The 21,121-nt window shown below is 65.3% G+C and overlaps 2 protein-coding genes across 3 annotated transcripts; one reads left to right on the plus strand and one right to left on the minus strand.

Annotated features, from left to right (window-relative positions):
- Window positions 1-303: 303 nt before the first annotated feature.
- KIAA1522 (KIAA1522 ortholog) lies at window positions 304-15,877 on the plus strand. Of its 2 annotated transcripts, none has more exons than XM_032132077.1 (7): window positions 304-569; window positions 9,685-9,840; window positions 10,061-10,116; window positions 11,234-11,351; window positions 11,711-11,827; window positions 11,913-14,789; window positions 15,015-15,877. In XM_032132077.1, the coding sequence occupies exons 1-7, from the start codon at window positions 482-484 to the stop codon at window positions 15,035-15,037; spliced, it is 3,435 nt and encodes a 1,144-aa protein (XP_031987968.1). In that variant the 5' UTR covers window positions 304-481; the 3' UTR covers window positions 15,038-15,877. The 2 variants fall into 2 exon arrangements, with proteins under 2 accessions (XP_031987968.1, XP_031987969.1); XM_032132078.1 differs by lacking the exon at window positions 304-569 and adding an exon at window positions 7,899-8,247.
- Window positions 15,878-16,037: 160 nt separating this feature from the next.
- Window positions 16,038-21,051, minus strand: YARS1 (tyrosyl-tRNA synthetase 1). The gene is made up of 14 exons (XM_032132081.1): window positions 20,959-21,051; window positions 20,787-20,851; window positions 20,191-20,337; window positions 19,924-20,099; window positions 19,640-19,769; window positions 19,299-19,379; window positions 18,915-19,007; window positions 18,615-18,750; window positions 18,358-18,443; window positions 17,856-17,991; window positions 17,445-17,539; window positions 17,137-17,330; window positions 16,882-17,023; window positions 16,038-16,706 (listed from the first exon to the last, which is right to left on the minus strand). Exons 1-14 carry the CDS (start codon window positions 20,972-20,974, stop codon window positions 16,596-16,598), a joined length of 1,608 nt encoding a protein of 535 aa, XP_031987972.1. The 5' UTR covers window positions 20,975-21,051; the 3' UTR covers window positions 16,038-16,595.
- Between the last annotated feature and the right edge of the window lie 70 nt (window positions 21,052-21,121).

Raw genomic sequence — 21,121 nt, forward strand, 5'->3', positions numbered from 1 at the left:
GGGCTCGGTGGGGTGTCCCTCTCCCCAAAACCCACGAAGGGGGTTGTAGGAGCTGGGGACAGCCAGAAGTGGTGGCGGCTCGGTGGAGCGTGGCAAACTCCGGGGAGGTGCGAGCACGGCTGGAGGCGACATCCCTGCCCTGCTATCCCGGTGCTCAGCGATGTTTGGCCACCGGGGCGTCTCCCTTTAGCCCGCTCAGCCTCTCTGTATCACCCAGGCATCCCCGCCGGAGGGATGGGGCTGGGAGGGTGCTGTGGGATCCGCCGGGTGATCCCTGCAGGCCCCTCCTCTCTGCCCGTACCATTGGCTCCGGCACGGCCGCCTGCGAGCGCTGAGCTCCGCCGGGGCCGGAGCGATGGGAGCCGGCGGCTGAGAGCCGTCGTCTGCCGGGGCCGTCCGGGCCACGCCGGAGCCCGCTCGGCTCGGCCATGTAGCACCGCGGTGCCCTCCACCCGGCCGCGGTGGAGGCGAGAGCGGCCTCATGGGCAACGCGCACCGCAAGAAGAGCCCGGCGGGCGCCAAGCCCGGCTCCTCCTGGCCCTTCGGCCGCGCCGGGAAGCCCAGGGCAGGTAGGAGCCATGGGGCTGCTTGGGGATGGGGCGCGGGGGGTCCCCGCTTGGGTAGTTTTGAGGGGTCGCGCTGGGAAAGTTCGCCACTTGTGTTCTCCCGGGCTGGGCAGGAGCGAGGGGCTGCGGGGGGGAGGTTCCGCTGTGCTCTCTCCCTGTGCTGGGGGGGAAGGATGAGCCCCCCGGCCCCAGTGTGGGAGCTGGGGAGCCCCTCTGGCTGCAGGCAGGGCTGTGCCGACGCGCCGGGGAGCAGCCGTGGGCTCGCCGCGCTATCAGGACGGGATCAGCTGAATTAGTTACTGATTTGTTTTCCAAGTGGGATCCCAGCGCTGCCAGCGTCGCCTTCCTCCCCCGGCCCCCCGCTCCCACCCCGTGCCTCGGTTTCCCTCGCTGTGCCGCGGGGAGCGGCGGATCTGGGAGTGTTTGCAGGGGCTGCTCCCCGCCCCCCCCCCCCCGTCCCCGTCCCCGTTCCCTCGCTCTGCGCCTGTCTGTCTGTCCGTCTGTCCACACACCGACTGCTCCGCTGCTTTATGCTCCGTCTCCATGGATGCCACTGGAAAACCGAGGAGGGAAGCAGGGACCGAGACCTTTCCCGCAGGGACGAGGAGCAGGGACAGGGTCCCACACCAGCCTGGACCCACCCGCGGAACAATCAGCCCCGTGGGGTGCCTGCTGAGCTCCCACCGCGGTTCCCCCATCGGAGCAGGGTGATGCCAGCAGGGAAGGTCTCTCGCAGTAACATCGTCCCCATCCCGGGGTTGCTGACTCCCCCGCTGGTGTCATTAAACTGTCCCCGTGTCCCCAGCCCAGCCTGAGCCAAGGAGGAGACTTGGCAAGAGCGTGGGCAGCATCGTAGGACCAGGGTTAGCAGGACCAAGGGGTGGTAACTGGGTGGTTTTCCTCCAGCAGCCCTGTGGCATCCTCGGCCCTGCTGTCCCTCCTGTCCGCTTGGCTGCCCTGTTTCCCTCGATCTTTAGGGTCAGCAGCCACCCAGGTGTGTGAGCCCAGCTCTCCGCGGGGTGAGCAGGGGCTGGAGTCAGCTCTGCACAGGCTCGGGGAGCACCACCCTGAGCAAAGCTGTCCCAGAGGTGGGGCCCGGGATGGGGAGACCCCACAGGTGCTGAAACGTCCTGGCTGAGAGCATCCGCTCAGTGCCTGGGGAAACTGAGGCAGGAGGGTCCCGCATCACCCACGGCCGTGCAGGGACAGCATCTCCTTCACTGCAGGCCCTTCACCATTCGATTCTCCTCGCCGGTGGCTGCAGGCTCCTCTCTGCCACACTTGTCCTCTTGTCGTGGTCTCCACGCGGGAAGGGCTCGGTGCCATTGGGCAGGCTGGGCTGTGGCTGCATCCCTGGCACATCCTCCCCCTTTTCCACGTGGCGTTCCTGTCAGACCTCCATCTCCCCTCCATCCCTGCCAGCCTTCGGTGTCCCTTGTCAATCCCTGAACCAGGACCGCGCCACCCTTCCCCAGGGCTGGCTGGGAGAAGCCCTGCTCCATCTCGGATGCCCTGGAATGGGCGGGATGTGGGACTGGTACAGCCGGGGCAGATCCCGGGAGGCGAGGGCTGGCGCTGGGGCCGAAGGCCGTGGGGTGGAAGGTGCTGAGAAAACATGGGGCGAGTTGTGTTTGTTCTCTGCGACGGCTCCATGGCAACGGCGCGGCGGCCACAAAGCCAAAGAATTTGCATTGTGTCGCTTCAGCATTTCGGAGGGCGCAGCCGGGATCACCGGCTGGGGGCAGGGTGTGCCGGCACCCTCCGGACGCGCCCCCGCCGGCGCTCCCGTCTCCCCCTGGAAGACCCTGGGTGCCTCTGGATTACGGGCTGGAGAATAATTGCATATGGCGGGCGCTGGACCAGTGTCCCCAGTTCCTGTTTGTGGTGACTGGAAGATTAAGTTTGGCCCTGCCGTGCCCGTTGTTGGTGCATCAGGCCCGGGCAGGCACTGGCAGATGCTTTTGTGGTTGTGCCAGGTGTGCAGTGGTGTGGGCAGCCAGCACCTCTGGATGCTGAGGGGACAGAGCAGGGGTCCCCAAGGACAGGATGGGGGGCAGGAGCACGGCTGAGGGCTCCGGGGTGGCTCTGAGCCTGCCCACTCTGCCCCACCAGTGCCGAACCCACGCACCCCGTTCTCATTTCCCCGTGCCAGAGCGGGGCCTGGCTTGCTCCGGGGGCATCCCCAGCCTCTCGTCCCCGGGCTCGTTCATGCTGGGGAAGGTCCTTGAGCCCCAGGGAGACCGCAGCCTCTTATCGCTTCCTTATCGGGACTCCCCGCCGGGCCCTGCTGAGTCAGGGCGCAGGAACGTGGCTGCTGGCCAGGCTGCGCCCCGCGGAGTCAGCGGGGATGCGGCTGCGGCCGGCGTGGAGCTCTGGGTGCGAGGTCTGGGGAGGGTTGCAAGGAAAAAATCATGGAATGGTTTGATTTGGAAGGGACCTTGAAGCTCATCGCGTTCCAGTCCCCGCCATGGGCAGGGACACCTTCCACTATCCCCAGGTTGCTCCAACCTGGCCTGGAACACTTCCAGGGATGGGGTATCCAAATGCCACAGGCGTGACCTGTGGCTGGGAACGTCCCCAGCAGCAGCAGCAGCAGCAGCAGCAGCGTGGAGCCCTTCGGCAGCCCCGGCTCCTGCGGGGCAGCTCCGGGGTGGGCTGAGCAGCTCTGGGCTCTTTCTCCTTTGCAGCCTCTCTCCGTGCCAGACCCACGCTGGGCCGGCTCCGCAAACACCGGGAGAGGCGGATGAGGGCAGGGCTGATCCCGGCGGGGGACACGCCGAGATTTACACAGGCGCTTTCTCCAGGCACCGCCAGCCCGGCGCACCAGCCAGCATCCTGCTGCGTCCGGGACATCCGAGCCCTTCCCGGTGCCCCCTCCTGCTCCCGGAGCAGGGGAGGAGGCGATCCGCGGGTGTCCTGGGCAGGCAGCTGCCGCAGCTTTCGGCTCTGACATGCCGTGCCGTGCCCGCTTGGCACGCTCCCGTCACCGAGAGGCAGGGATGGGACCTGCCCTGCTGGCTGTGGGTTATCCCCCACCCCATCTTGGTGGCAGCTCCTCTCCGCGATCCCACATCGCCGTGTCCATCTCGATGGGAGGATCGGCACCTCCGCAGCGTTTCCTTGGAAAAGCCCCGCGGGCGGGAGCGGGGTTTGGGTGCTGCTTGCAAGGACGGGGGATCCGTGCACGGAAAAAACCTGCAACGTCTTGTCCTTAATCCGTCTGCTGGGTTTGCTCCTGCGTGGAGCCAAGTGCCTGCTGTGACAGGCAACGCCTTTGCCGTGGCAAGAGCACCTGGGTGCCCTGCAAACACCGCCGGGCGTGACGGCACGAACCAGGGGACAGCCAGCCCGGAGCACCGCGGGAGCGGGAGGACACCGAGGGAAGGGGATCAGGGAGTGAAAAAGCTCTGGAGCATGGAAGGAGGAGGTGGTGGTGGCCCACCCCTGGTCATACGTGCCGCCGGTGTCACCCTCTGCGGCCCCGTGCCTCTATCCAGGCTCTGCCTGCGGCCCTCTCCCGCCCCGCGCTCCCCATCTGGGATGTTCCCGCCCGGATCCGGCTCCTGGCTGGGGAAGGCTGTTATTTACCTTCAAACCTGTTTGGTGGCTTCTCCGGGGAGGGGACGAGCACGGGGTGGGGACGTGGTTGGATGGAGGCTCGCTGGGCTGTTGCAGGGGCCAGGAGCGAGGCACAGCCGGGCACTGGTCCCTGAGAGCCCCTCCGGACTGCTGCCAGCCCCTCGCCTGGATCTGGGATAACTCAGGGAGCAGGAGACACTCTGTGCCACCTCAGGGCTGGCTGTGGGGCAAGTGTGGGACAGCAGCGAGGTCAGGGCCCGTTGCACAAGCCCGTGTGCTCCTGTCATGACAGCAGCTGTGGCTGGAGGCGATCGGAGCCAGATCTCTGCTCCAAGCGGGATTTCACCCTGCACCAGCTCCTTCGCCAGGGCCTGTTGGCTCACCGAGGTGATACCAGGCAGCTTTCTCCGCTGCGATTTAGAGGAAGAAAAAAACCCGATCCAAGTTTGTTTTCCCAGTTGAAATTAATTTTAGTTCAGCCTCTGCGTGGGATCGCGTTCGAGAGCCGAGCCAACAGCGTGGATTGGGCGGTGTTTATTTGCTTGGTGGAGATGTTTTCCTGGCTGGAGGAGCAGCCCCCCAGGTGTGGCCGAGGGCAGGCTGGCAGCAGGAGCTGTGTGGCCAGAGCCACCGTAAATATTATTGTGCTCTTATCCTGCCTGGAGTGATCAGGATCCCGTGGCGTGTCCCAGGGCGTGGATCCTGTGCTGAGACAAGGATTTGGGGAAAGGGGTTGGTTGTCTTTAGGGGCTCCCAGACACCCTAAACAATTTAAGGTTGCAGAGGGACAGGATGCTGGAGCAGAGGGGCTGGATAAGATCTCTTCCAAACCAGGATATCCTGTGTTACTGGAGCAGAGTTTGGGGGCTCTCACAGCTCTATCAGGGTCCATCCATGTCTTGACAGCTCCACGGAGCTCTCAGGAATGGGGTTCATGGTGCACCCCATTGATGTTATCCATGCCCGTGGCATCTTGCAGGCAGCCGGGAAGCAGAGCAGGATGGTGCTGGGAGCAGCGTGGTGAGAGGGTGGGAGAGCACCAACCCCGTGGGGCAGGGAGGGCTTCTCGCTGGCTGCCGGGAGGAGGGAGGCAAAGCCTCCATCCCACAGAGCAGCAGGACGCAAGCGGGCTGCCCCCGGGGATCTCGCAGCCCCTTCCCGCCCCCCTGGCAGCTCCCCCTCCTCCCCATTTTTCTGCGGTGAGTCAGTGGCGGTGGAGGGGCGGGCAGGGAGCTGCTGCCTGCTCGCTGCTCCCCTGCTGCCGCCGCAGGACCCGCGCCGTGCGGGGAGCAGGCAAGTCGGGGCAGTGCCGAGCAGGCAGAGATGGATGTTTGCAGCCGAGCCCGGCCAAACCTGCTGCTCGCAGGAGGCACAGGCCTGGCGAGGAGGGGGACAGGAGCTGGGATTTTCTCCTCCGGCTCTCTCCAGGTGAAAAGTAGCATCGTAGGAGCTGGGCCAGCGCCGAGTTCTGTTTGCAGCATCGGGCTGGGCGGCCCTGGCCGTGTTCCTGAGGGGTTTCGGCTCTGGTCTCTCCCTTGTGCAGCCCTTCCCGTTCCCACTCTGATACCTCCAGATCCTCTCTGCCAGCACCGAGGCAGAGCTGAAGGCAAAGTACCTGGGGTTCCCTGTCCCTTCCTGTCATCCTGCCTTGCTCCAGGGATGCTCTGCTCCCTCCGGACCATCGCCGGCATTGGCAGCAGCAGATACCAGCTCTGAGCCGGGGAGACCATCCTTGAGAGGGTGCCCGTCACTGAGAACCCTCGGGCTCCTTGGCTCCTTATCTGGGAGAATCCCGCTGCCACGTGTGGCCGAGGCACGTGTGTCAGCTGAGCCCGGAGGCGTCGGGGCGATCCGGGATGCACCGCAAGGAATGCACAGGGCCCGGGACACCGGCTCCAAGCGGGCGTGTTGCTACCGGCAGCGGCTGCAGCTGCAGCGGCTTCCCCAGCCCAGCGGGACCTGCAGCCTCTGTGGCAGGATCAGGGCTCTCTCCCTCCTGGATTCCCCCCCTTTTCCAGCAGGTTTCACCGTGTGTTGTTGACAGAGCCGAGGTGAGGCCGGCTGGAGGAGGATGATGAGGTAGCGAAGGTCACAAGGAGTGGGAGAAGGGGAGGCTCCTGCCCTGGCTGAGCCCTGGGTTATCCTTCGGGAGATGGCAGCCACCCGTGCTGAGCTCCTCCTGCCCCACCCGCAGCGGTGTCACACTCGGGAGAGGGACACGTCCTGTCCCTGCCTGTGAGGGATGTTTTCCAGGCCCTCTGTGTGGGCAGTGGGCCACAGCAGGAAGGTGAAGCAGGGCCAGGCTGTGTGCCAGCACCTGGGAATGTCCTCACAGCCCTGGAAGCAGCTTCCATGTGCGCTGCCATCAGCAGACCTGCGGGGCCGAAGCTCAGCTGTGCCTGGGCCGTGCACCAGCAGCACAGGAGGGGCTCTCCCTTTACTGTGGGAGCTCCTGGTGCCATGAAGGGGGGTCCTGGTTCAGCCCCATCTCTGTGGGCAGAGCTGGAGGGCTGGATCCTTCCCTGTGGAGCCAGGAGCAGTGTCCCTCTGAGCTACCACTGGCCGTGGCCCTTTCTGGGCTCATGACAGGCTGCCCAGAGCGGAGGGCAGTGCTCAGTGCAGCACGTGGCCGCCTGCTTTGTGCATCCTCAGCCCTTTAATTATGTCCCTTTTCCACTTGTGCTGTGGAAAGAGCTGGGGAACGTCTGCCCGTGGCCACCGGCACCTTCTGGGGGGGTGTGTGGGCAGCAGGGCCCATCCTGCCCGCGCTGGAGCAGGTGCTGGGTCAGGCACAGCCAGGGAGCTGCTGGTGTTTGGGGTTATGGCCATGTCGGAATTCCAGGGAAGAAATCCTCGCTGAGCCCGGAGCTGCCTGGCTGGGCACACAGAGATGCCCTTCACAAGGTCAAACTGTCCCTCGGGCTGCGCAGTCACTGCCTGGGGCCCGCGGGGACCCTGCTGGGTGACGGCTGCTCTGTCTGCAGCCCAAGCTGTGTCCTGCTGGAATAAACCCTGGGCACAGCCCGGGGGGAGCTGCAGGGCAGGGGGCAGAGGGTTTGGCATGAGGACACGGGTACCTGCTGGGTAAACACTGGGTGCTGTTCACCTTTTGGGCTAAAACACCTGTAAGTGGGGGGGATGGAGCTCCTGGAGGTGCTGGGCACCCACTGCCCTGGGAGACCCTCCGTGGTGGGGACAGTGACCGGCAGTGCCAGGGCAGTGCCACTGTGTGACCGCCCGGCATTTCTGCCCCTGATTTCACCTGCCCCCACGCCAGCAGCTGGAGCTACTGGTTAGACTGGTCCCAGACCTGGTTTTCCCCCAGCGCTGCCAGCCCTTGTGACCATGACGTAGCCCCGTCCCTAAGGACAAACACCTTTTGCCCCGTCCTGCCTCCTGTTCCCTGCCCGAAATGGGGCTCTCCTGGCAGGGTCCTGGGGGGAACTGGGGACAGTCTAGGATGGAGAATGTGACACTGCTGCCTCTGCTGTGTCATAGCCCAAGGTGGAAAAACCTCCCAGTTCCTCCCAGTTGGTCGCACTGTTGTGGAAGCGAGCAACTGGTTTGCAGCGCTGCTGTGCCCAGCAAGGTCCTGGGGGGGTCCCAGGGGTCCAAAAGGGAGGAGTTGGGGAAATGCTGAAAGAACAGATCCCTGTGGTCTGTGTCGTGCGTGGGAGGAGGCGGGAGGGCCGGGGGGAGCGAGCCGGAGGCCAGAGGAGGGGCCCCTTCTTTCCTTCTGCCGCGGCCGAGGAGCGCGGTGGGCGCAGCTGGGACTGTCCCCTCCTGCCACCGCGCAGCCGTCCCCGGGTCAGGCTGCTCCCTGCTCTCCCTGCTCACAAGCAGCTGCGCCGGAGCGTCTTCGCCTGGCCGAGCATCCTCCCGCCCGTGCGGATGAGGACGGAGGGAGGGAGGGAGCTGGGGGCCGCCGGAATCCGCCCCGCCGGCACACGCCGGGTGAGAGTCGCCTCGGCACAATAGGCTGAGCCTCCTCGGGGGGCGGCGGAGCCCCCCTTCCCTGGGGAGCAGACCCTCTCCCCGGCCACCATGGTGGTTTTCATGGGCAGGAACCTCTCGTCGCTTCTGGCTTTCTTCAAGAAGAAGGGTGAGTGAGCAGAGGGGAGGGAGGGAGGAAGGGAAGGAGCAGAGCCTTGTCCTTACACAACCCCTGCCCGCCGGGACACCCCCCCACCCCGGGCCGGCACGGGGTGCTCGCCCACCCGCAGCGGGCAGGGGGGCTTCCATCCCCGGGGGAGGGCAGGGAAGGTCACCCCAGCCCTGGCCTCGCCCGCCGCGAAGTTACGGGAATAAATCACTGCGCTCCTCTCCCCGCAAGGCAGCTCCGAGCGTGTCTGGGGGGTGTCAGGCGAGGGGCTGCCGAAATCGGGCGAGAAAAGAGGATTAGGAACATGACGGTGGCGGGGGCTGTGGGTGTCTTGTGTCCCCTGCAGGGATTTTACACCAGCACAGGGCACCCGTGTGGCAGCAGCCGCTGTGCCGGGCTGGCTGTGCCCCGGTGCCCGCTCGCACCGCGGGTGCTGGCGGAGGCAGAGGCCGGCATGGCGGCAGGGCGGGAGGCTCCATTGTTCCAGGCCTGCTCCTTTGTGTGCTGGAGTCGGAGCACGGCCGCCTCGCTGCCTGGGGACCGGGCACACGGGGAGCACAGGGGACAGGGGATGATGGCGTGTGGTGCTGCCGGTGCCGAGCAGCAGGTGCCCGTGGTCCCGGGGTGCCGCCGCCGGCCCCGACGGTTTCCTGCGCTCGCCCTTCCCTTCCTCAAAATTGTTTTTTTTTTTTTTCTGGGCAGGAAGAGTTTGAGGCTTCGCTCAGGCGTGCGGGAAGGGCTGTGCCATGGTGCTGCAGTGGCCGGGCTGGGTGATGGCAGGGCTGGGTGATGCCAGGGCAGCTCCTGACCGTGGGCACCGCAGGGTGCTGGTGGTGGCTGTGGGGAGGGTGCTGCAAGGCAGGGAGTGAGGGCTCCGTGCTGCCCCAGGCGTGGCAGAAGGGGTGTTCAGCATCCAGCGGGGCTCGGAGAAGGGATTTGGGTCCTGTGGGATCTCTGCAGCTGGATGTGCCTCAGTTTCCCTCCTCTGTGCAGTTCCCAGCCTGCCTGGGCATGGGGGGGGAGTCCCTGCTCTTGGGGTGATGAGCAAGGCCTGGGAATGACGCAATGCTCCGAAGGGAAAGTCATCGTGGTTTCATCCACATTTAATCCCCCCCTGTGCTGCTCCTTCTCCCTCAGTCCCGCACAATTCGCCACCTCGTTAGCTCCTAACGAAGGCGCTGGGGAAGGAGGGTGGTCCCACATCCCAGCACTGGAGAAAACCAGTGGAGACATCCCGACTCCGGAATATCGACTGGCCGGGCAGAGCCGCGGGATGGGATTTCTCTCGGTGTTTCCAGTGCCCGCTTTGGAGCTGAGCGGGATAACGTCATCCTGGGGTGGCTGTCACCGCCCGGCGCTTGTCCCCCGTGGGTTGGGATGCACTGGTGGCAGCGTGGCCGTGTCCCCCCAGCCCAGCTGACCCCGCTGTCCCCGCAGGCGCTGCCAAGGGCGAGGGCGAGAAGCGGCTGAGCGTGCAGTACACGGCGGGCGAGGAATGTCCCGACAACGTCTTCTTCCCCAGCACGCGGCCCCCGCACCTGGAGGAGCTGCACAACCAGGCCCAGCAGGGGCTGAAGTCCTTGCAGCACCAGGGTAGGTGTCCCCAGCCCCAGGGTGGCCTTGGGGACACGGCGGAAGGGCTGTCCCCAGCTCCTGGCTGGCCGGGCGGTGTGGGCGGCGCGATGGGGCTGACCAGAGTCCAGCGCTGGTGGCTGGGCTGTGCGGGGGGCACTGCCAGCTCGGCAGCTGCTTCCTTGTGTGGGGGCTGCCCCGGCTCCCCTGGAGGGATTTACCTTCTGTCTTCCCTCCACAGAGAAGCAGAAACAGACCAAAAGTGCCTGGGACCACGGGGACACCAGCAGCCTCCAGGTGAGCCCTGCCCAGGCTCTGCCTCCTGCGCTCTTGGGGTGCCCTGGGGGTGAGGGGACACAGGGTGGCTCTTTTGTCCTCCCTGGGTGGAGTTTAGGGGCAGACAGGCAACCAGCCAAGGTTGTAGGACCATGTCCAGGGGGGTTGTGGGGCTCGAACTGGCCGTGTGTCCCTCGGTGGTGTCCCAGGACGAGCCGCTCTCCCCATCCTCAGCCTTGGCACGTCCTGCTGTGTCCTGTGGGGCTCTGCCAGGGCCTGCCCACTGCCTGCACCCCTCTGTCCCCCTGTTCCTGCCCCACTGGTGTCCCTTGGGAGCCCTGGCTGAGGAGGGGTGACGTGGTGGCGTGATGGGGACAGGTGGCCATATCCAGCCTGGTGCCTGTGCCCCCTCCCGGCTGTTGACGAGCAGAAACTCCCCCTGTTTTGGCCGAGCTGAGCTTTGGCACAGCCCCGGGCTCTGACCCCGCTGCCAGTGCCTCACCCGCCTGTGTTTGCTCAAGCTGTTGCCTCTCGTTGGCTCTCAGCCCTTTTAACCCCTTGGAAGTGGGGGACTGGAAACCCCAGGATGGGCAGAGCCACGGGGGGAGCGAGGTGCAGGGGTCAGGTTAACTCTGAAGTGTCTCGTCCCAACCTCTGCTGTGCCAGGGATGGTTTGGAGGAATGGGGACACTGGAGGTTGTGACACTGGCTGTGTCCAGAGAGTGCCGGGGGTCCTGCCCGCCCGCCTGTCCCTGTCCCACGCCCCTCTCCCAGCCATGGCAGCCCTCCAGCCCTGGGCTCTGGGGCACAGCAGGGCTGGGAACACCCATGGGGTCATTTTGGGCTTGGCACCGTGGCGAGCCTGGCAGTTCCTTCAGCTGCTCCTTGCATGGACCAGACCCTGTTTCTCCTGCTCTCCGGGGGGCTGCAGAGCTGTGCAGGGTCCCAGGGGCTGCTCCCAGCCCCGCTCCTGGTGGGAGGACTCTGGATGCCGGCGTGGCTGACTCAGCCTTTGGCCCTCGGAAGAGCTTTTGTCTCGGCTGCCGAGTCAGTTCGCGGCGGGGAAGGGGCCTGGCCGGGGCCGGGGCAGCTCTGTCCCCGCAGAGTGGGGTCCGCTGAGCCCACCCTGTCCCCACAGTCCTGCGTATCCTCGGAGGATGACAGCCTGTCCTTCCGGAGCCGGGCAGCCTCCTGTGCCACGGACAGCACCTCTGAGGATGCCCTCTCCATCCGCTCCGAGATGATCCGGAGGAAAGGTACCCGGCTGGGAGCTGTGGGATGGGGGGGACGTGAGCTGAGGGGGTGCCAGGGGGGTCAGGGAGTGTGGCAGGGGAGCTGGGCTCTGTCTTGGTGTGGCCACAAGCCAGCTCAGGGATTTGGGGGCCCTTGGGAGAGATGAGAGCGGCTCTGGCTGAGTCAGAGCGTTGGGGCTGGGCGAGGGGGATGGACAGACAGACAGACAGCGTCTCCTCCCTGCTCAGACTGTTCGGCTGGTGCCTCTCTGGGTTATTTCAGTGCCTGAGCCCGGCTTATCCCAGAGCATCTCTGGCAGTGGGAAATGCTGGGGATGCTGGGGACACTGGGCCCCCCTCACACCGGCTGGACCCTCTCGTAGGTTCCACATTCCGACCACACGACTCCTTTCCCAAATCCTCGGAGAGGGCTGGCAAGAAGAGGAAGGAGAGGAGGACAACAGTGCTGGGCATCCCCCAGCACGTCCATAAGGAGCTGGGTAAGCACCAGGGGCAAGGAGGGAGTCTTAGGATCTGTTTGCCTTGCCTTGGGATCATGCTGAGGGCATCTCTCCCTGCTCCCAGGTCTCAGGAACAGCCATGGAGCCAAGGGACATCCCGAGGCGGACGGGCGAGGGCCGGCGGGTCGCGGGCTGGGCCAGGCAGTGCAGCCCCTGCTGAACGGTGGGCAGGTGTCCGGCGATGCCATCCGCATCCCCACCATCGACGGGAAGCTGCAGCCTCTGCCCGTGTCCGGCGGTGCCCGCGTCTGCCTGGGAGTGCTGGAGGAGGCGGACGCAGCCCTGCAGAAGCACATCAACAGGGTTTACTACGACGACAGCTTGCTGGGGAGGAAGACAGCGGCCAAGCTGTCACCCATGGTGAGGCCGAAGTCGCTGGCCGTGCCAGGCATGACCACCTACGCCAACCCCCCGGAGATGCTGGTGGGTCCTGTCATGTCCATCTCGCCCCAGGGCACCTACATGTCCAAGATCATCCCCAACGCCATCCTGCCGCCCATGGTGGACGTGGTGGCCCTGACGAGGAGCAGCGTGCGGACGCTGAGCCGCTGCAGCCTCGTGTCGTCCAGCCCGGCCTCGGTGCGCTCCCTGTCCCGCTTCTCGGAGCACAGCGCCCGCAGCCGCGAGCCCTCCTCCTCCAGCGACAACTGGAGCCACTCGCAGTCCACAGAGACCATCGTCTCCAACAGCTCCACCATCTCCTCCCAGGGCGGCTGCGACCACCGGCAGCCCGAGGCGGGGCCGCACGGCGAGGTGGACGCGGCAGCTCGCTCCGACACCGACCAAATCAGCATCTACAGCTCCGCCAGCTTCGCCAGCTCCTGCTCCAAGCCCGCTGCCGGCCTCGCTCCTGCGGCCCCCGGGCTCCTGGCCGTGGGCAGCGGCAGTGGCCGCGTGTCCCCCGCCTACAGCACGAGCAGCCAGGCGGAGGGCTCGGACACGGCCAGCCTGGCCAGCGAGCGCTCCTCTGCCCGCAGCGTCTCCCTCAGGAAGATGAAGAAGCCCCCGGCCCCTCCCCGCAGGACCTACTCGCTGCACCAGAAGGCCGATGGGGAGCCCAAGGTGCTGGGGCTGCCCCCCAGGCCCGACCACCGGCCCCAGCGGGACAGCGGCGCACCCTGGTCCCCGCGCCCCGAGCCTTTCAGCCCCACGGGCGAGGATGAGGTGTTCTCCCCATCACTGAGCGAGACCAGCAGCCTCCGCTCCGAGAGCCTGGCCGGCACCAGCTCCCCCGAGGCCTCGCGGGGCCGCCCCGGGGTGACGGTGGTGCTCAGGGAGCCCCAAGCTCAGCCCAAGTGGAGCTGCCCCGATGGGTCTGACCGCACCATGTCCCCCTCCAGCGGCTACTCCAGCCAGAGTGGGACACCCACACTGCCCACCAAGGGGTTGGGACACCCAGCTGCATCCCCGGGCAAGTCTCAATCCCAGAAGCCGGACCGGGTCTGCTCCCTGCAGTCGCCTGCGCCCTCTGTGTCCTCCTCCCTCACCTCCATCTCCTCCTCGGCCTCGGACCCGACCCCCCCCGAGGCGCTGACCAGTCGCTCAGACCGGTTCATCATCCCGCCGCACCCCAAGGTTCCTGCTCCCTTCTCCCCGCCACCCACCAAGCTCCAGCAGCCCCCGGCCCCCGCCGGCCCCCTCCAGCCCTCACAAACCCCCCCGGTGCCCAGCACTGCCAGCCAGGAGCCCTCGGCCAAGCCCAGCGGCAAATCCCCACCGCCGTCACCGCCGCCTGCCTACCAGCCGCCTCCCCCGCCAGCCAAGAAGGCGGAGGGGAGCCCCCAGACCAGCGGTGAACCCCCCGCCGATACCGCCTGGCCCCCGCCGCCGCCGCCGGCTCCCGAGGAGCACGACCTGTCCATGGCAGACTTCCCACCTCCGGATGAATCCTATCTCTCCAGCCTGCCCGATGCCACCTCAGCCCCGGCGGACGGGCAGACAGCAACACCGAGCCCGGGGGCTGCATCTTCATCATCCTCAGCTGCCGTCTCTCAGCAGCCAGACCCACCCACCGGGGCTCCGCAGCCTCCGCGCCCCGCCGAGCCCCTTCCCGCGGCCGTCGTGCCCCCGCCGGCGCCGCCTCTCCCGCCGCCCTCGGCTCTGGCCCTGCCGCCCCAAATCAGCCTTAAGAAGGCGGCCAACGGCCCTCGGGCAGAGGCCAAGAAGGAGCCGGTGTCGCGGAGCAAGAGTGGCCCCGCGGCCAAGGAGGACGCCAGCCTGCCCATCGTCACACCCTCGCTGCTGCAGATGGTGCGGCTGCGCTCCGTCAGCGTGGAGCCCGCGGCCGGAGCCGGGGCCGGAGCTGGGGCCGAGGAGCGTCCGGCCCCGCAGAAGCCCGTCCGCCGGTCCCTGTCCACTCGGCAGCCGCCTCCTGCCAAAGACGCGGTGCCTTCCAACCAGCTCCACCACGCCGTGCACCTCAAGGCTGCCGCCTTGGCCGGCGGAGAGGCCGCGGAGAAGCTGCCCGGTGGCCGAGCGGCCCAGCCCGGCCCCGAGGGGCCCCCTGGGGATGGGCAGCTGTCCCCCAGGAACAACTCCCCGGCCTCCACCGCCAGCTTCATCTTCGCCAAGAGCTCCAGGAAGCTGGTGATCGAGACGGCCTCGTCCCCTGAGGTGCAGGCCGACCTGAAGAGGAACTTGGTGGCCGAGCTGATGAATTTCTCGGGGCAGCGCTCGGCAGCCCCGGCCGCTACCGCCCCGCAGGGCCCCAGAAAGGCACAAGCCCAGCGAAAACCCGGCAAGATCCCCCCTCCGGTAGCCAAGAAGCCTTCGCTTGGCTCGGGGCCGGCTCCTTCCCCAAAGGCAGCGGGGGCAGAGGCGCTGGGCTCGCCGGTGCCGGACGGGAATGCCAAGGTGGAAGAGAGCAGGACTAAGAGCGAGCCGGCAGGGACGGAGGGCAGGAACGCCACGGAGCTGCCAGCTCAGAGCCTCCCTGCACAAGGTACGTGGGGTGGGAGGCACGGGATGGATGCTGCTGGAGGTTCAGCCTTGCCTTGGGATGCTGCTGCTCAGGATCCTGAGCTATTCCCAAGTTACAGACACCCAGCACAGCTCCTGGGCTGTGTTACAGCTGGGGTGGCACTGGGACAGCAGGGAGAGAGCCTGGTAGGGCTGTGGGAAGCTGGGATGTGGGGTGGCTGACGGGCTCTTCCCTCCTGCCTTGCAGATGGACGGGGAGAGACGGCCTGAAGGACGATGCTGCAGGACTGGAACCCCCACGGACAGGAATCCAAATCTCTCAGGGACCTGGGCAGGTCAACGGACGAGTGTGGAACTGGCAACTAACTTAATACAGGAAGCAAACAGCCTTAGCCTCCACGGCCTTGATGATATTTATGCAAAAATGGTGTTGGTTTCACTTTCCTAAGTACTACAGCTTTATTTTGCTTTTTTTTACTGGACTCGAGGCCCGTGCTTGGAGCCAGCACCTCCTCCCTGCCGAGCTGATGCTTGGTCTGGGCGTGTGGAGCCGAGCAGCCACGCCCAGAGGAGTTTGGGGGCCGAAGACACCGGAGCTGGGGCCAAAGGCACCGGAGCTGGGGCCAAAGACACCGGAGCTGGGGCCACCGCTCCTGGCCAGACAGGCCCGTGAGGACTGGAAGCACTTTGGACAAGGGAATGGGAAGGCTTTGGCCACAACAGCGCCGGGGAGGATGCAAACAGGAGCAGGACGGGATGGAGGTGCTGGTTGGGAGGGACCAGGGTTTGGCTCTTGATGGAAAGGCAGAAGGAGCTCGTGGCCAGCACCGGCTCCGGCCACTCGCCACTGCCCGGCCATCCCGCAGGAGGAAGGGCCTGGCTGCCCCTCGAGCTGGCCCTGGGCTCTGGGGTAGAGCCTCCATTCTGTTTCTGTAAACTCGGGTCACATTTTGATTTGATTGTAAAAAAAAAAAAACAAACGAAAGAAAACTAAAACCAAACGAAACAAACCCAACCAAACCAAACCAAACCAAACCAAATGCAACCGACCCTCTGCCGCCGAGTAGCTGCTCAGAGCTCTGTACCTGGCTGGTTAAAATGATGACCGAAGCTTGCTGCCTCCTGTTCTTCCTGGTTTATGGTTGCAGGTTCCTTCTGGGTGGTGCTGAGCTCCAGGGACCCCCCCAGGCTGGCTCCCAGCACCACTGCCCAGTAAAACTCTGGAGCAGGGCTGGCTGCCAGCTACCCTGGACAGATGGGCACAGCCACGTGCAGTCAGCTTGACATTTTATTGGGTTGATGACAGACAGATGGTTCCCCGAGTCAGTGTTTAAGGCCCACACCCCCCACAGGCTCGGGACAGACTCACGGGTGCTGCCTGGGCTCCTGGCCAAAGAGCAGCACCAGTGGCCACAGCCCCAGGTGGGCTGGGGAGGAGCAGGGGCCGGGGCCGGCCGGGCTGTCCCCAGCTCTGGTAGCAGCAACACAAGGTTGGAGAAGCAGCTTTTCCCCTCTGCCCTCACCACAGCACCCACACGTGCCATCCCAGCGGGCAGGGAGTCCAGTCCATGGCACAACTGGGAACGAGCTGTGGCCCCAAGGCCACGGGGGATGAGTCACACGGGTCCCTTGGGTGTGGTGGCACCTCTGGTCCCCAGAGGCCCAGGGGGATGCTGGAGGCAGCTCCCCGGGGTGAGAGGCTGCAAGTTCAGTCCCAGAGCCCCCAGGGCCGAGCCCCCGACTCGGGGCACTGGGGGGAGATGACCGGGAGGGGCCTGGCTGAGGTGCAGGAGTCAGGCAGGAGGCACCAGAGCAGCCCTGGCACTTGTTAGCTGATGCTGCCACCCTTCAGGCTTTTACAGGAGACCGTCCCCAGCTTGGTCAGGAAGTTTCTCTGCTTCCACTGTGCCACACAATCCTCGGAGATGTGGAAATCAGCCTGGGGAGCAGAGCAGGGAGGCAGGGTCAGCTACTGGGGGGGTTCATCTCCTCCACAGCTTTGCTGCCAGCAACACCGAGGGGGCAAACACCCCATTTGGGGTCACCCAGAGGTGGGGACAGTGGCTCTGCTCAATGCCTGGAGCTCCAGCTACTCAGCTGTTCCCAGTCCTCACCTGCAGCTTCTCAAAGACCTTTTTCTTGGGTTTGAGCTCCTCGTCGGGCTCCCCGCCCCCGTAGCCCTCCACGTAGACGCGCTCCCCGGCACAGCACCCAGCTGGGGGGTCCAGGGGCTCCACCTGACGGGGCTCCCCCACACTAAGGAGGGGTGTGGAGACACCAGAGTCACCCCAAAGTGCTGCCCAGCTGCCCCTCAGCACCCTGGGGCAGCAGAGGGGGAGGCCAGCCCTGGTGTCCCTTCTGTCCCTCACCTGGAGGCACACAGCACCATGCCCTGCGACTCCACCCCCCTCATCTTCTGGGGTTTGAGGTTGCAGAGCAGCACCACGAGCCTGTCCTGCAGCTGCTCCTTGGGGACAAAGTGCACCAGGCCGCTGACCACGGTGCGGGGCTCGGCCTCGCCCACGTCGATCTTCTCCACGTACAGGCTGTCGGCATCCGGGTGCTGCCAGGGGGAGCAGGGATGGGAATGGGGTGGCACAGAAGGTGGCAGTGCCCTCAGGCACACCCCAAGTCACCACACGGGCAGGTTACTCCCTGCTGTCCACTGTGCCCATACCTTTTCCACGCTGATCACTTTGCCAACACGGATGTCCAGCCGGGATGGGACCACGTCCTCCGGCTCCGAGTTCTTGGTGCCCTTCTCCCCAGGCTCTGCAGGGTGAAGGGAATGGTCACAGTGCTCAGCACAAACCCAGGGAGGTGGCCAGCCCCAAATGCAGGCCCTGGGGGCAATTCCCTGCAGGGAATTCCATGCTTGTCCCTATACCAGAGAGCACAGTCCTTCCTGTGCTGGCTTTCCTCACCTTTCCCGGTGTTCTCCAGAGCTGTTTTTGAGTCTGGAGCTTCAGAACTTTTCTCTGACCTCAGCTCCTGGAGGGACTCTGTCCCACCCAGCCCTGCATAGTGAGGGCCCCACTTCCCTGAGCTCCCAAGGCCTCCCTTCCCCACGCTCCCAGCTTCTCCTTACTGGCTTTGGCTGGGGTGGGATACGCAGCACTGCTCAGCTTCTTCAGCTCTGGGCAGTTGAACTTCTCTCTGATGGGGTCCAGGAGTTTGTTCAGGGCCACTTCCACTGAGTTCTTCAGGTCTCCAGGGTGCACAACCTGTAGCAGGACAAAGAGGTTCCTGTCTGAGGCCAAGGGTGGGAACTGGAGACCAAAGAGGGTGGGAAGATGAATCCCAAACCCTTGACCTGATTCTCCTTGGACATCAAGAGGCTTCTGGACATTTCTGCTTCCAGCCTGGGAACAGCTGGGAATGGTTCAAGTGCTGCTCTGCTCCAGGGTGTGGCTGACGTGGTGCTGTCTTCACCCCACACCCTTCACTCACCCTCCCTCCCCCAGGTTCTCCTGGCTGGGCGCATCCCACACCACCAGGCCACCCTCCACAGTGCACATTTCCATCTCCCAGTGCTCCCTGACTGCTCCCAGGAAGCTCAGGCAGAAGGTTCAGCCTCTCCCTGCACTCACCTGCTCAGCAAAGTCCTTCTCCAGGGCCTCATAGGCCGTGTAGGTTTTGTTTCCTCCCCACTTTTCCTCTCGCAGTACCACAAACTCTGGGACACACAGGTTTGAAGGCTCAGATTAACTCAAGGCTCAGGTAAAGCACCCACCCCACTCTGCCCAGGAGCAGGGGCTGGGGAGGTGGCACTCAGGGACAGCCAGTTTCAGGGGACACACTCCTGTCCCCTCCTCTTATCCACACCCAAGCGTGGCAAGCCCCTCACCTGACTTGAGGGGGAAGAGGACGTGCTTGATGAAGGAGAGGACACCGTTGTTCTCCACGTTCCCTGGCTCACAGAAAGCCTTCTTCAGCTTCTTCTTCACATCCTCCTTGCGGTCCAGAAGATCAATCTTGGAGTCCTGCAGCAAGAGATTTCCTCAGCCCTTCACCCAAGCTTTTGCCCAGAAAACTCATGCTGGAGTTGCTGCACCTTCTTAAAACACCATGTGAGTGGAGAGGGAGAGTTCACCTTCCCTGGGAACCTCCCGAGAGCCCCCTGAGCCCAGCCAGATCCAGGACCAACCTCTTCTGAGGAGCTCATTTTGCTGCCTGTCAGCCCAGGAACCATCGGGTTCATCAAATGGACACGCTTGGCGTAGCCCAGGGAAGGGAGGTACTGGGAAAACACAAGGAGGCAAGTCAGGCACGACCCTCACTCAGCTCTAACACACAATCCCCGTTTGCTCCTGGCTCCAGATAACTCTGGGATGTGGGATAACAGCTCCCAGGAAGCACAGAGTCACAGCCAGGGATGTGTGGCCACACAGAGCACAGGAGCAGCAGCAGCAGCAGCAGCATTGTGACACCAACCAGAATCCCACACACTTCTCCCCATGGATTTGGGAGTGTCCAAGCCCTTCCTCAGGCCCCAGCCTGGCAGAACCCCTCCCCCCCCCCAATTCCTGACCTTCTCTGCAAAGGTGAATATCTTCCTCTGGTCCACCCCTCCGAACTGCGCGTCCACCTTGAGATATTCCTCATCCAGCGCCTGTGGAGAGACACAGAGCCTCAAGGCTGGGCCCAAAACAGTTCTGGCCTGTCCCTCAGCCCCTCCTGCGGCACTCCCACCCTGGGAAGGACGGGAACATTCCAGGCTGCTTGCTGGAACAGCGGCTCCGTGCTCAGGCCACGCTCTGTGCCACGGCCAGGTGTGACACTGGGGTGGGGAACAACGACCGTGACACTCAGCCCCAAACACCCCCGTGGCCCTGGCTCTGCCAGCACCTCCCTGCACCCCACCTGCCTCACCTGCAGGCCTGGGTAGAGCAAACCACTCAGCAAGGGATGCTCCACCTGCTTCACCACCTCTGCTCCTGCCTTCTTGGCGTCGTGCTGCGTCACCACAGAGGACAGGCGGTACACGTCCAGCGTGTACTCCCTGAGGGAAGGACAGCACCGTGACCACCTGGCACGCACTGAGCTGGCCACACCGAGAGGGGGACAAAGCCTGGAGGCACCTCCTGGAGTGCCAACACTCTGGAGGAGATCAGCAGAGCCCCAGGTCAGGCTCTCCCTGCACTCCCAGGACTCACTTGCTGAGCTGGTAATCGGTGCCCCGGACGAATTTCAGCTTCTCCAGGGGCACCCCGATGCTCTCCAGCATGGCTTTGATGACGTGCTCATAGTAACGGGTGCGCAGCTCCAGCAGCTCCCAGGGAGCCTTCATGTTGTCCAGGTAAGCGTGGAGGTCGGCAAAGAGTATTGTCACCTGGGGAGGGGGGGACAGGCGGTGCCAGCTGGGTCAGGGGAACCGCCCCTGCTCGTTGCAGCTGCCACCCAGCACGGTGACAAGGTCCCACCTCACATCCAGCCTTCAGGAAATCCGCAATCTTGGACATGGGCACGAAATAGGCCACGTGGGGCTTGCCCGTGGTGGCGGTCCCCCAGTAGATCTTCAGCTCTCGCTCCTTCAGGATGGCCAGGAGCTTGTCCTCGCCCAGCACCTCCTGTGAGGGGCCAAAACACACCGGTCTGGCAGGGCTGGGCGTCCCCGGGGTCACACCGGGAAGGAGGTGGGCAGAACAAATCCCGCTGGGTGCCCGGGCTTCATACACGGCGTGTCCCGGGGCTGATCCCGAGGGCTTGCCTTGGCTCAGATCCCCCCATCCCAGCCTCCCCATGCCCTGATCCTGCCCCGTTCCCCCCTCTCGGGCCCCAATCTTGCCGTATTTCCCTCGATCCAGCCCCGATCCTGCCCCCATCCCCCCGGTACCTGGACCCCATCCTACTCCAATCGCCTCCGATCCAGCCTCCGTCAACCCACCCGGCCCCAATTCCTTCGCCCGACCCCGATCCAGCCCCGCTCGTCCCTCAGATCCAGCCCAGATTCCCCCCATCCCGGTCCCCGATCCCGATCCCCGGCCCGGCCGCCCCGGCCCCATCCGCCTCCCGGTACCTGCAGGTTCCGCGTTATGAGCTGATACTTCTCCTGCGGGCCGGGCGCGGGCTCCATAGCGGCGGCTGCAGGGCAGGACACAGCGTTACCGGAGCCCCCGCCCCCCGGGGCCCCCCGGGACCTCCCGGGACCCCCAAAACACCCCCGGTTTCCCCCGCCCGCTCCCCCCGACCTGCCCCGGGTTGCATCAGCCCCGCTCGGCGCTCGACTGCCGCGCCTAGGCCTGCCGAGCGCCGAGCTGCCGATGGGGATGAGCGGGCGGGGAGGAGTCGCGCTCCTCCAATCAGAGAGCGCCTCGCGCGGCGGGGGGGCCGCGCTCCGCCAATCAGAGGGCG

This window comes from Corvus moneduloides, chromosome 23 (assembly GCF_009650955.1).
Source record: "Corvus moneduloides isolate bCorMon1 chromosome 23, bCorMon1.pri, whole genome shotgun sequence".
Classification (NCBI taxonomy): Eukaryota; Metazoa; Chordata; class Aves; order Passeriformes; family Corvidae; genus Corvus; species Corvus moneduloides.